The sequence below is a fragment of the Orcinus orca genome, chromosome 8 (assembly GCF_937001465.1).
Source record: "Orcinus orca chromosome 8, mOrcOrc1.1, whole genome shotgun sequence".
NCBI classification, from domain to species: Eukaryota; Metazoa; Chordata; class Mammalia; order Artiodactyla; family Delphinidae; genus Orcinus; species Orcinus orca.
In genome coordinates, this window is record NC_064566.1 from 9,814,154 (window position 1) to 9,828,138 (window position 13,985).

The 13,985-nt window shown below is 61.4% G+C and overlaps 1 protein-coding gene across 11 annotated transcripts in view; it reads left to right on the plus strand.

The window, feature by feature from the left end:
- The first annotated feature begins 613 nt into the window (after positions 1-613).
- The window catches only part of SYT7 (synaptotagmin 7), a 64,164-nt gene continuing 50,792 nt past the window's right edge, over positions 614-13,985 (plus strand). For 3 of the 11 annotated variants that reach the window (XM_033414107.2, XM_049713311.1, XM_049713310.1), the window contains exon 1: positions 5,635-6,007. In XM_033414107.2, coding sequence (XP_033269998.1) covers positions 5,977-6,007 — 31 coding nt within the window. In that variant the 5' untranslated portion in view covers positions 5,635-5,976. Of the gene's footprint in view, positions 831-5,634; positions 6,008-13,985 lie in introns of those variants that run through there. The other 8 variants (XM_049713309.1, XM_049713313.1, XM_033414114.2 and 5 more) reach the window with 8 other exon arrangements.

Sequence of the window (13,985 nt, forward strand, 5' to 3'; positions counted from 1 at the left end):
TCACAACAGGACTTCTTCATCGGGCTATTAAGTGGGATACTGCATGTTATGCACTTGGCACTTGGGCCTGGCAGGCCCTCAGAGCTCAATAAACGGTGGCTGCTGCTATAATGATTATTACAGGGCCGGGACTGGATTCTGGCGCTCGGTCTGGCCGGGCCAAGGAGCCCAGCAGCCCCCGGAGCCTTTAGCGAGGAAGGGAGCCTGGCAACGTTAACTCTCCCAGCTCCCGCAGCGCTGAGGCCCCTTCTGTTACCCTCCCAAGCGCAGAGCCAGGCATCGTGGAACTGGGGCAGTCACAGCTCTCTGGGCGCGGATAACCCTTTCACCTGCTGAGAAAGGGGACCCCACACCCACTGCAGTCTTCAGCTCCAGATGGGGCGCGGGGTTGCGGGCCTCAGACCCCGGGCGGGCGTATCGTGTCCCCAGCTCGGCGCACCCGCGTCTCCGGCGCCTCCTCCTTCGGGGCGGACGCGGACGGCGGACGCCTCCTCTCCCGTACGCGGTAATCCACCAGCTCACGCGGGCTCCGCGGCGCCCCCTCCGCGCACGCGCATCCCCGCCTCGGCCCCCGCCCGGCCCGAGACTCAGCTCCGGGCGCTCCGGGTGGGTCCGTCCAAGTTGACGAGAAGGACAGCCGCGCTGGGGGCGCCCGTCGCGGGGGCTGATGGCCCTGATCCTGATGCCTCGTCCCCCGCCCCTCACGGATTCCGCAGCCGGGGCCCACCCCCAGCGCGCCTTCTGCGCAGCCCTGCAGGAACCGGAGCGCGGAGGGGCGAGTGGCGCCGGCTGTGCTGGGGGCTTGCAGAGCGGGCGAAGGTCTTGAGTCGGTGGGTGCCGGCTCTTGTCCCCTCACGCACCGAGACCTGTACCTGAGACTTTTCAAAGCCTCATTTTCCCCTTCTCAGCTTCAGGCTAAGGGATCTTTTATTGGACCCTGGAAACAGGTTAATCGATCCCTTGGGCCGCGTGCCCGTCTATGCAGCCTCAGTAGGGAGGGGAGAGGAGGCGTGTTCCGCCGGAGTCTGGGGGATACTTACTCCGACCCCAGCCTTATCTGGACCGGGTGGGGGCTCCCTGGGAGGGGCGGGGGTTGACTGAACTGGCCCCTCTACCAGCGGGGCTCGGGTCTGGGGTCCCACCGCTGCAGGCAGAGCCGTCTAACGCTGGGTAGCCCCCATTAACTAGGCCACTGCTGGGGGTGGGCGGTGGCGGCTGGAGCTGACAGGCTTGGGTCTCTGGGGGAGGTGGCCCCAAGGGCCAGGACTTTGAACAAACCACAGAAGGTTTCTGCAATATCAAAAGAGCTCTTAGTCACTAATCTATGGTGGGGAGGGGGGCCGTTGGTGAAAGAGCCTCTCCTTGGTTCCCATCAGCGGAGGATCAAAAAGCATTTGGTCAAAAAACCTTTAAATACCTTGAAAGGCAGGTGAAGCCTGTTCAGTAGGCTCCAGGAGGTACTGAAATATTAGTCTGAGCTGCCGGCAAGCTGGCTCCAGCCACAGCGAGTGCTGGGGGAGGGGGCCGCTGAGGCAGGAGGGAGAAATGGTGGGGATAGACCACCAGCCCTGCCCCACCATGACCCAGGAATCACTGTGGGGAGGGTGAGTAGGGCAGAGAACTGGGCTCAGACTCTCAGAGCTGGAAGAGACCTTGTAAATCTCTGGGTCAGGGTTTTTTGTTTGTTTGTTTGGGGTTTTTTTTTTTTGCCGAGCTGCGCTGCACGTGGGATCTTAGTTCCCAGACATGGGACCCAATCCGTGCCCCCTGCAGTGGGAGCACCGAGTCTTAACCACTGGACTGCCAGGGAAGTTCTGTGTCTGGGATTTTTATCTGGAACCTGTAGGACTCTCTCTCACCCAATTATGGACAGAATGTTGTGTCTGTATTTGAATACGTGTTTTTCTAAGGAACAGAGGTCCCTGGGGTTCATTAGATTCCCAGAGGAGTCCAAGGCTAAATTAAGACTAAAAATCAACATCCTTGTTGTACAGATTGGTAAACTGAGGCTTGGAAGGATGGAATCACTTACCTCAGGTCACTCAGCTTGTGATCGGCAAGCCAAGGTGATTCCACAATGCACCCTGATAAGGGCATCTCACTAGTCCCCATATCTCTGTCTGTCTCAGGGGCCCAGAGTTGCCTGAAACTAAGGTAGGGGTGTCTCAAAACAGAGGCCTCAGGCCAAGATTCTGACTGAGGGCGGGGCTGTGACCAGCAGGGACTGGCAAGGAGAAAAGGCAATAGCTTCCATCTTTTGGGGTGATGGGGGTTTGAGCTGCTGAGCCCAGCCCTCAAGGGTGTCGGGGTGACCATGGAGAGAGAGAGAGACTCAGAGCCAGAATCTGGAAGGGGAGGAGGTTACAGGGAGAAAGGATGTGGATGGGGTTGGGAGTGGGAAAGGGGTTTCCGGCAAGAGAATGTTTCAGGCCCTACGACATGACCCGAGGATGTGGAATGGGGACCCAGGGCTATGAGAGGTCAGTTTGGAGCAGGGTCTTTGGTCCCTGGGGCACCCCCCAGGGAACTAAGAAAAACACCTAGCCCTTGCCTTGCCATCTCCCCAGTGTATTCTCACAGACCTACATGGTGCAACTATTAGCCCTATTTTATGGATGAGAAAAGTGAGGCCCAAAGGTGTCAAGTAACTGGCCAAGGCCAAACAGCTGGGTAGTGGCAGAGGCAGGACCAGAATTGAAGTCTAGTATTCTTCCCTGGATGCTGTGGGCCAGACCCCGCCTCTTTAGTATCAGGCCTCCAAAGCAGGACCCAGCAGAAGTGTGGGCCCCGGGTAGACCTCTGAGATGCGCGGGTTACTGGGTCTCCACTGTGAGGAGGTGGGCAGAGAGGGCTGCAGCTGCCTTCTAGGGGTTTGCCGTCGCGTCCTTTCTGGGGAGATAACGTCGGTTAATGTGCTTTTACCTTGTCCAGACTCTTGTCCTCTGTCCATGAGGAAGGGGAAGCCTGGGGCGGGGGTAGCTGCGGGGTTGGGGGCAGGGTGGCAGAGCAGGTTGCTCCTGGTCTGGCCCATCCGTGGGCTCTGCTGCTGCCCTGCACGGCTGCCTACTGGCCCATCTCTGAGCCTGCCCCTCCTACATCAAGAGGATGCTGAGCCTGAGTCTCTTGCTACATGGATGGTGGTGAGGAGAGAGGTGTGTTTGTTCTGTCACGTGAGCTGCACAATCAGCTTCCTCAGCATTTTATTAATAATTCAGCCCATGTCCAAGGAAGCGGGGTAGGGGGGACAGGAGCTGTGGGGAGATAGCAGCACTGGAGACCATGGCAGATGGAGGCCAGAGGGGAACCCAGGAGCCCTGCCTGCTGCCGTGACCTAGCAACAGAGCCAGGTGGCCTCAGGGGCCCTGTTTAGGAGAGTGCAGGCCTGGCATCTGCTTCTGTGGGACAGAACGTCCCTCCCTGCTTCGCACCCCTCCCAAAGCGGACCCAGGACACCTGGACCCTGAAGACAGCACCAGATCAGAAGCAGGCCTGAGGGGTCCACAGCAAGCACCGTGACAGTCCTTGGAGAACCAGGTGCTGCCAACATTTCCTGCCACGACATGGAACCCAGGACACAGGGGCCAGCAGCGTCAGAGAATGAGAGTGGGATGGGAAGGGGAGAGGGCAAATCCCCAGGCCCTCCTCTGGGAGGGACCGGGCAGAACAGGGGTGATTCACACGCTCTGATCTCCTTTCTCAGAGGGACCTGCTCACTCCCCCAGGCTTCATTTCCTGCTTGTGCCCAGCCCTTTGTGAGTGCTCAGAAGACAGGAACTCACAGCTGGCTTGGCTGTCAATGATGCTCCAGCAGGAGAGAAGAGCCTTCAAATTCAAGAGAATCGTTCAAGGTTAGACATCTAGAAGAACTTCCCTGACAGGCGAAACATGGGAATGGGGCGTGTCCCTGTTAAGGGTAAAGTAATGACAGTAAATGGCATTCAAAATCGATCAGGAATAAGTTCTGTGCTCCAAGTACAGAACTTGGTGGGGGGGAGGGATGAACTAGCTGCTCTTCACTAGGGCAGGGAGAGAGGCAGCTGGGGGTACAAGCAAGAGCAAGGCGAGCCTGGGGACCCTGGAGCCCCAGCCTGTTGGCTTGGCTCTCTGGGGTTTGCCAAAAAGGGGTGTGTGGATAGTGCCTGAACTCTTGGCTACTCGTGGATGAGACTGGCTGCAGGGCGTGTGAAACGTAATGGCCCTTGACCAGGGGATGAGGAGCTGAGATTTCTGGCCACTGAGGAATTATGGGCTAGAACCTACAGTTGACTTTTTCCCTTCCCTATTTAATTAGAACATTCAATCCAAGGAAATCTGTCCTCCACCGGAACAGTCTTCATGGAGGTTTGCTCGGGGGAAGTTCCTTGTCTGTTTCTCAACCAGAAAAGCTGTGGGTGGAGGTGAATGTGTGTGTGTGTGTGTAAGAGGCTCCATGTGAGTTCAAGGCGATGGTTTGTGTATGTCAGTGTGTTGAGGGAGACTTGAGATGGAGGCTTGCCCCTGTGGATGCTGTGGGAAGGTGGAGGTGTGGCTGGGTGTGAGCTGAGCAGTATAGAGTCTGCTTCTCGAGGTGACAGTAAGAATCCTTGACTCTGGAAAGCCTGGTTCACCTGTGAACTGCATTCTCAGTGGAGGGGAGGGGAGGATGCCCAGGGCTTTTGCCCCCCTGCTTGTTCCCTTCAGTTCAGGGTAGGGGCATGCCCTGTATTGTGTGAGGCTTCAGCGTCCGTATCTCGTTGTGTAGGAGGTTTATTTGTGTACCTGTGTGTGTGTGTGTGAGGAGGGGTGTACCTGAAACCACCAATGGTTCAGTTCCTGGCTTTTAAAAGCCCTGGGATATGGGCCCCTTGTCCTCCCTGCCCCAGAATCAAACAGTTCCAATTCTGCAGAGAAAGGAGAATTAGGGTTCACCTGATTTGGACTGTGCTGAGCTGACAGAGGGACAGAGAGGGCCAAGTGAGCCCCCGGGTTGGAAGCGGAAGGAGGCCTTTCTTTCTTACCCCCTGAAGTTCTGAGGTCAAGGAAAAGGAGGGGGGCACTGGAGGAGTGGAGCGCGAGAAGCAGGGGCAGAGGCTGAAAGGTCTGTTTTCTTCTATTGTGCGGCTGGGTTAAGTGGGGAGGGTCACTAGGCCTAGTCCCTCATAGAGGGTGGAGCTCCTAGACTCCAGCTGTGCGCAAGCTCTGGGGATGGCCAGAGTGGTGGACCCAGGCTCAGCGCTGGCAAAATTCCACTCCTGGTTTTTACACACGCCAGCTCCCCTTCCAGGGACGCCGCGCTGTCGAGTCCGGGGCTGACGCCCTGCAGCCGCCACCGAGCGGAAAACCCGGAGTGGATTTCCACGCCTTTTGGAACGGAGTCAAAGGGCACCTCGGAGGAGGTGGCCGGCTCCGCCGCCCTACGGGGTTCGAAGCCGCTGCCATCAGGGGCGCACCGGCGGGGTGGGTCGATCAGTGCGGCGGGACCCGCAGGCCCAAAGAGCCCAGCCGGCGGGCTCCGTGCCCTCCCTGCGGGGGCTGCGGGCGGGGCGTGGGGCGGCGGTGGTGCCCTCGGGGCGGCGGCGGGCGCGGGCTGCAGTGCGGCGCGCGGCCAGCAGCGGGCAGCAGGCGGTGGCTGAGGCGCTCGACAGCGGGCGGGCGGCGCCGGCGGTGCCCAGGGCGCGCTCACACACGAGCTCACACACACATACACACGGCCTCGTACACACTCACACACGCTCCGGCGCGCACACGCGGCGCGCAGGCCGGAGGGAGGAGGCTCGGCGCGGCTCGGCGGCGGCTGCAGCGTGCTCGGCGGGCGGGCGGGAGGGCTGGCGGGCGGCCCCCGCTACCCGGCTCGGCGGCTCGGTGCAGCCCGCGCGGCCCCCGCCCTCGGACCCGCCCCCGGGGGTCGCCCGGCCCCATGCCCTGCAGCGGCGGCGGAGCAGCGCGCGGCCACGGGCGGCTCTGAAGAGCCCGGAGGGAGCCGGCGACGAGGGGACCATGTACCGGGACCCGGAGGCGGCCAGCCCAGGTAAGCGCGGCCCCGCGCGGGCTGGGGCGCCCCGAACCGGCGGGCAGGACGGCGGCAGCGCCGGGAGCCGTCTCGGAGCCCCAGCCCGGGGCTACTGTCCGCCGGAGCCGCACGGACTCCCCCCACCCAGGGTCATCCCACACCGGGGGCGCGGGCTTGAGCGGCAGCAGCTCGGACCCCGGCCCCCCGCAGTTCGGGCACTGCCAAGCTTGATGCCGGGCGCCGGCTTTGCAGTGTCCCCACAAGGACCTCCCCCCCCACCCCCAGCAGCCCAAGGACAACGTGTGTGGCGGAGCGAGGAGCCGCTGCCCCCGCAGTGCCCTCAGAGGCACCCCCGGGTCCCCAGCCCCAGTGCCTCCCGGGTGCCAGTGCTAGGGGACCCCAGAACAAGGATCCCGGGCAGCTTTCAGCCAAGGTTGTGGGCACCGGGAAGCAGAGTGACATCGGCGGTGCCAACTGTGAATTGAGAGGGTGCCAGGGGGCAAGTGGGCATCTGGTGCAGCAGCAGGGGAGGGGGGCTTCTAGAGGGTGGTGAGCCACAGGAGCGTTGAGGAGGGAGGTGGGGGTACCTGAAGGGAAAGAGAGCACAGATTGATGAGAATAGGGGTACCAGGGGAATGTTCTCCTGGGCTTGGGGAGGGGGGAAGCAAAGAACCCCAAACTCACTCCCGTCCTGTCAGGGTTGGCAGGGGGAGGGGCCGTGCTCCCTTGCATTTCTCCTGAGCCCAAGCCAGGGAGTGGCCTGGGAGCCCACGTCTGCCTGGTATCCTGGAAGCCAGGCCAAGGAATCCTTCCACCTTCCCCAGGAAATTGCTCTGCCATTTCCTCCTTGGCTCCGGACGCCTCCTCACACAGCGCCCACCTGTAGGCAGGTCCCCTGCAGCTCCTGCCCAGTCTCAGGCTCAGCTCCCACCTGGGGTGCCCCACCCCTGACCCAACACCCGCAGTCTGCCAGTTCTGGTAGCAGGGTCTCCGCTTCTGGGTTTCTGTCTGATGCTGAAAGCACGACACCTCAGCCTGAGGACTTGCTCCCGGACGAAGAGCCTCTAGGCTTACTGCTGCTAACCTCTGGGGGTTGGCTGGGCGTCCTGGGGGAAGGGAGAGCTCTAAGGCCCTCCACAGAAGGGGCCTAGGGCCCCAAGGCTTTTGAGGGCAGTCCAGTGGGCGCCGGCTTTGTCCACTCTTGCCCCAGCCCCACATCTGCTCTTTCCCTCTAGGGGCAGCCTCAGCCTGTCCCTGCATCCATTCTTACCCTCATCAAGCCATGGCAGCCCGAGCCCACTGAGGAGGACCTCCTGGGTGCCAGGCATTGCACTCATTCAGCGCTTGCGTATATGGGTGAAAGAGACTCAGTCTCCCTCTCTGGAACCTCATGCCCATCTATGAATGTCCTCTAGGTAATGGCAGAAGGGACATTGCCTTTGGAGACCCCTCCCTTCATCTCTCTGGACCCAGGTCACCTACCCTGGCATCTTTCCCCAAGACACTGCCAGCTTCCAGCACTTGGACCAAAGACAGAGGTGTTCTCTTGCTTGGATCACCCTCTCAGAATTAGTTCAGAGACCAGCTCCATGGTATGAAGATGGAAGGGGGGATGCAGTGAGGACACTCCCCTCCCCTGCCCTGCCAGGCTGGCAGCCTCCCCTTTCCTGTTGTCAGGCCAGTGACCTGGGGCCCTGCCCTCGTCCCCTCTCCCTCCCTCCGTTTTCCTCCCACGCCTGGGCACCATGACATCACCACTCCTCCAAGCACCTCTGCCCTCTCCATGGAGGCCAACTTGATGTGCTTGGCATCTTCTGGGCAGAGGGCCTGGAACCCAGTGCTGCCCCTGGTGTGCTGGCAGCCCCCAGACTTTGCCCTCTCCCCCTTGAATGGGCCTTGCTGTCTGGGCTGGAGACCTGTCTTGCCCACTCTGGTTGCAGGACCCACTAGTCCTGTGGCAGGGGCAATTCTGACCGGGAAACAGACCAGCCTTACGTTTACTTCTCTCTGATGTGGACAGTGGGCTGGATGGGGTCAGACATAGGCTGGAGAGGGCAGAATTTGCTTTTAATCCTAGTCCCCTGGGGCTCTCTGAGGGGCCGGGGGGTTGGGGGCCTCAGTCTGGCCTCTGTGCCCTCTGACATCCCTGCCCACCTCCTATAATCCCTACAGCTTCAAGCCAGACTTCCCACCACCACCCCTCCACCCCAGCTCACCCCAGGCTCCCCAGACCCTGCTCCCCCAGGCAGGGTATGTGTCCCCCAAGGCAGGCACCAGGTGGGAGTAAGATATGCAAATTAATTCCCGTGTGATTCAGGCCCATCCATCTGGTCCCCCAAAGGCCAGTACCATTTACATCCTCATCCCCTCATCCCACTGCCTGGAACACCTGTGGCCCAGTCCTTTAAAAAAAATCTTAATCTCCTGTCCTCTTGTCCCAGGATGGTTCCAGAAGGTCCCTGTGTACCCCCTCCTTCAGCCCATGCACTCTGCAAGTCCCCACAGGGCTCAGTCTGCTGCTAAGACCCTTATCCTGACAGGGGACAGGAGCAGTTCCCTCCCCTTGTGGGCCCCTAGCCTCCAGGCAATTCTCTTCCTGATCTTTTGTGGCTGAAGCAAGGGACTGTGGGGAAAAGCCACAGCCCAGTGAAGAACGAAGACCAGCCCCCCCCCCCCCCCGCCCTCGCTTCTGCTCCAAACTCTGCCTCGCCTCCCCCCAGCCATGCCTGCAATCTCCCCTCTGTCCCCTCCAATAGACATGCGGCCCTCTCCCGGCCCTCAGCCTCCATCCTCTGTCCATCCCAAAGCTGGCCTGGCCAGGCCTCCCTGTGTCCCTGTCCCCCGGCAGGGCAGGACCTCGGTAGGCCCGCAGGGGTCAGTGTTGCAGTGGGCAGGCAGGACGGCAGCAGGGAGAGAGGGAGGGAGAGGTGACCTTGCGGGTGAGCAAGGCCAGAGAGGCAAAGTCTGGGCTGGTGCAGCGGCTCTGGGAGAGGGTTCAGGTCCTGAGGACTGCCAGCCCTGCCCCCAGCCCTCTATGAACTTGTCCTTGGGGATAGCAGTGCTTGAAGTCTTCTCTGTCTGTCCCACCTGTTAGTGGGCTCTGCCCCCTACAGCAACTCTTCCAGGCAGGTCGTTCCTAGGGAGTGTGGGGGACCCTCTGCATGGGCCAGGGGGCCTTGGCACGTAGGGTCTTCTCTCTCAATGCAGGAGGATCCACACGATTGTCCAGGCCAACCCTCCACCCACTGGGCACAGGCTAGGGACAGAGGCTGTTGGGTGGCGTGTGGCGCAGGAATCGGGGCTGAAAGGGCAGACCAGCGGTGTACGCTGTGAGGGCCGTCAAGTTTAGGGACGGGACTGGGGTGTGGGACTGTCCAAGGAGACCTGACTGACCATTTCACTGACAAACCCTGCCCCCACCCCCAGCTCCCCCATCTGCACAGGCCCAGACCTCCCTGGCCTGCCTCCTGGGCTTGGCTCACAGGCTGGGACTGAAGATCAAGGGACCTCCCAGCGGGCCATGGCTGTGAGGGGGACTTGGGACAGAATAGGTCCAAACGCAGGGCTGGGCGTATGACTTCTGCCGGGTTTGGGTCAGGGTAGCCAGTGCCCCCAAGCTGTAGCGTTTCCAGGGAGACAGGACTTCCCCCTACCCCTTGGCCTCCGATCATGCTGTTCAGTGGCCTCGCGGGGACAACTTGACCGCTAGGCTGGGTGCTCAGGACTGGGGGATGGTGGAGAGGGAGAGAGCCTCAAAGCGCCTCCTGGTTGGGGAAGAGGGGCTAGAGCAGGCTGGACTGGGGTGGGAACCCACAGGCCAGCAGGTGACAAGTGAGGGACAGCTGGAAGGCAGAGGAACAGGTGGGTGTCAGGCGAACAAAGACAGGCCCCGGACAGCTGGGCCCTGCCCCTGGCTGACCCCAAGCTCAGGCCCAAGGGGCACTGCAGGTAACATCGAGTGACAGTGGAGGACTGTCCCCTTCTTACCCCCTCCAGCCCTGCCTGAGGGGCAGGCAGAGGAGGAGTGTGTGGGCCCCCCCTTCCCACTCCTCCGTTCCCCACCCGCACTCCCCGCCCACCCACCCCCATTCTCTCAGGGGCTTTGAATCTTTATTGAATCTGATGGACCGTTCTCAATAACTGCTTCCCGCAGGGGAGTGAGGCTGGGATCAGCAGGGAGAGGAGTGGTAAGGGGGGCCTTGTGGTGTGTGTGGGGGGGCTCGGGGTCGGGGGGGCGTGCGGGAGGCAGAGTCCTGAGCAGAGGACTCTTGGCTGGACAGGCTCCGCGGAGGCACGGAGGCATCTCAGGTAGGTGCGGGCAGCCCTGCGTGGAGCCGGCGCCCTCTCCCCTGGGCAGTGCCGGGCAGGTGGTACATGCCGCCAGCAAGGTCAGTGCTCTCTGTTGGGGCTGTCACTGGTCTGGCCAGGTGCCAGAGCCAGCCTGTGCCAGGCCAGCCCGGGTGCCCACCTGCCTTGCCAGGGGACCCCAGCCAGTGGTGCCAGGTGGACCTTGCCAGTTCCACGGACGTGGATGTCCCTGACCTTCCGGGCAGCAGGGGCAGGCTTGCTGGGCCCTGTCCAACTTGTGTCTGGAGGGCAGGACTTCAGTCTCACCCAGCAGAATTCCCCAGGGGTTGGAATGGAGTTGGCAGGCAGCATGGGACCTGTGGAAGGGGCTGGACGGCGCCCAGAGCCTGTGCCTGGGACTCTGGGCCCGGTTGGTCAGAACGTGGGCTGGCACGTCGGGCCTGCCCTGGGGGGCTCTGCAGCTTCTGGTTGGAGGAGCCCCTTGGAAGAGGTGTGTCGCCTGTGAGGCTGGGCTGGGGGCCGACTACTATGGTGAACTGGGACGTCTGGGGAGTTGACATGTCCGAGGGGTTGAGTGTGTGGGGCTGCAGCACCAGGGAGCGGGAGGGCGGGGCCGGTGCACAGAAGCGTTGCGCTGCGTGTGTACCTGTGCGTGCGCGCGGGTGGCAGCTGGACGGCCGTACTCGCTGTGCTCGTCTGAGCTCTGTGCCCGCTGTAAACAGCAGCTAATGAGTGGATTTGTAGCGAGGTGCGTCGAGGTGCCCAGGGAGCTGTGACGGAAAGCGCTGGGGGAGGGCAGCTCCCCTGGCCCTGTACCCAGCCAGGCGGGGCCTGTGCCCTCCAGGGGCCCTGCCTGCCCCCTGCCACACCCTCCCACCTGCCAGCTTGGCCACCTCTGAGGGCTCCATCTGCTGGGAGCAGGGCCTCACCTGGCTGTGTGGCGTGCATGGGCATGGATGGGGGGTGGTGGTGGGGGGTGGAGCTTTGGCCTGTACAGATACAGGCATGTCCACAATAGCGTGTGGGTCTGTCCGTGTGTGTGTGTGTGTGTGTGTGTGTGTGTGTGTGTGTGTGTGTGTGTGTACCCCTTCCCAGAGCCCTAAGAGAACTGCCCACCCAACCCCAATCTTGGTAGTGGCCCTGCTTCTTCAATGCCCTTCCTGGAGTGCAGGAAGTTGGAGTTCTCCAGCTGGCTCGGGGAGAAAAGGGGTGACCCTTTCTGCCCATCGGAGGAGGCAGGCGGGAGAGGTCTGAGCCCCAGCTGGGAGTTGCTGGTTGCATCAGAGAAAGGGGAGAACTTTGGGCCTAGAGAACCCCAAAACCCCAGCCCTGTGGTTCTAGGGCCCTCAGGAAGCCCCCAAAATGAGAGAGGTGGGGTGCCAGGGGGTCCGTCCTAGCAGGTCCGTCTCACAGTGCTAGCTGGCGAAGCGAGCACCCTGCTTCCAGCCAGGCGGGTGGTGGGTGTGGGAGGCCCCGAGGGGTGGCTGCTTGAGTCCCTCCACGAGGGGAGCAGAGGACAGAGCTGTGTGGCTAATGTGTCCAATTAAATTACTTCAAACCCTGCCGTGGCAGATGCTCCCGGCGGGTACCTGGGTACAAATTGGATCCGTCTCGTTACCACGGGGTGGTGTCAGTGGGGCCAGAGTGGTGTCCAGATCAACCAGTGGCGCGGCAGGCCCTCTCCTGCTCTGCCCAACCTGGGCCTGCCGTGAACCCCTCGCGCACTCACTCACTCCAGCCTCCCTCAGGTTCCTCAGGTCCACCGGGTCCAGATATCGGGGCTCCCTGTACAAATCCTTGCCATCCCAACCCCAGTCCCTGGCAGCCCAAGGGTCCCTCTGAGCCCTCACTTTCTTTCTCCAGGAAAACGGGAGTCCCCTGCTTTATAGGGGGTTCAGCCTAAGGAAGCCCCTCTTAGGTCACCCAGCATACCCTGTTCCCTCCCCTGATAATAACAATAGGACAATAATAGCGAGTCCTTATTTGTGGAGCACGCAGTACGTGCTGCGCACTTTACCTCCGCGAAGCAGGGGCCGGCTTGCTTCAGCTAGGTCTCCGGGGTCAAAGAGCCTCTGGCAGAGACATTTGCGGCTGTGTCCCTGAAGCAAGTTACTCACCACCCTGGCCTCAGTTTCCTCCTCTGTTAAATGGGTATGAGGATGGTTCTTACCTCCCATGGGATTGGAGGATGAGATAAGGCAGAAAACATCTTTAGCAGAAAGCCCTGCACGTAGTAAACACTCAGCCAACGGCAGCTGTTATCAACATCGCCCTGCACCGAGCGATTGATGTGTGGGACGAGGGTTCCGGAAGCTCCGAGGAGGATAGGCCTGCCTCAGCCCTGGTGGAGGAGGCCTGGGGAAGGCTTCACCGAGGCAGGGTCTGTCAGTTACCATCAAAACCGCAAAGATGTGTGGCGCGTTCCACAGGTGCCACGACGTATGTTAGCTCGTCCATCCTCAGACCACCCTGGGACGGGGGCATTGGCGGGTAGAAGTTGATTTGGGATTCCAGCCACACCACCAGATCCAGGAGCGTGAGCGTTGGGTCCGGGGCTTTGGGTGTTGGAGGAAGAATAAGAGCTTGCCATGTGAGCAGGCCGGGAGGAGGCATTCTGCGTGGTGGGGACAGCACATGCAATGGCCCGGAGGTATGACGGGTCTTGGCCAGTCGAGGCAGCAGTGAGTGTCTGAGCGTGGGGGGCTGGAAGGGAGTCCTTTGGGGGGCAATAGCAGGAGTTGAGGATTGGGAAAGGTGGGCTGGGCCAGATTATGAAGGTCCTGGCATTCTGAAATAGGAAGGCTGGGCTTTATTTATTTATTTTTTAAATTAGGGCAATGGTGGGCCGTGGATGGCTTTCAAGCATATCTCTATAAAGAACTTTAACTCGGTGGCGGTGTGGAGGGTGGAAGCCTGGAGACAGGCCCATATCTGGAGCTGGAGGCCCAGCCATTAACATATCTGTTCCCACCTCTGCCCAGACCCTCCTCAGTCCCTCACCTGCACAGGGCTGTGTCCCAAGCAACCATACCGGGTGGTCTGGGACCCTGGCCTTCGAAAGCTTGTGGTGGGTAATGGGCAGTCAAGGGGACAGCCTGGCGCAGGTGGGCACGGATTTCCCCTCCCCACTGGGGGCTTACCTAGGGGGCTGGGGTATCAGAGAAAGCCTCCCAGAGGTGGACAGGCCCAAGGCCCAGCGAACGCGGTTACGGTTCCAGAGAACCGCTCTGCACCCGCCGCCCCCACCGTGGGCATCAGGGTCCAGCCCTGGAGGAGCCGCACAGCTCAGGTTCCAGCTGCCAGGCCTGAGCTCCAGAGCCCCGCCAGAGCCAACCTGTCTCCACAGCAACTAGGCAGGCCACCCCGCTCCCCGTGCCCACGGCCCCTGGCACAGGGGCCCATTCACAGCAGGGCCTGGGTACATCTTCCCACTTCCCTAGGGGGCCACCCCAGAGCAAACGCTCTCACACCCAGGCACTGGCAGCGTGCGAGCATGTTGGCGTTTGGGTCCGTGTGTACACGTGGTGTGTATGCGTGCCCCGCGGCAGGACGCGGCGGGGTGGGGATGGTCTACGTTTTCTAATCACCTTAGCTGGGGATATATTCCCCTGCGGGAGAGGGTCCAGCAGGCGCCAAAGGGCCAGGCTGAACTGTGGGCTCTCAGGGATCACGGCAAGGAGGCAGCCCA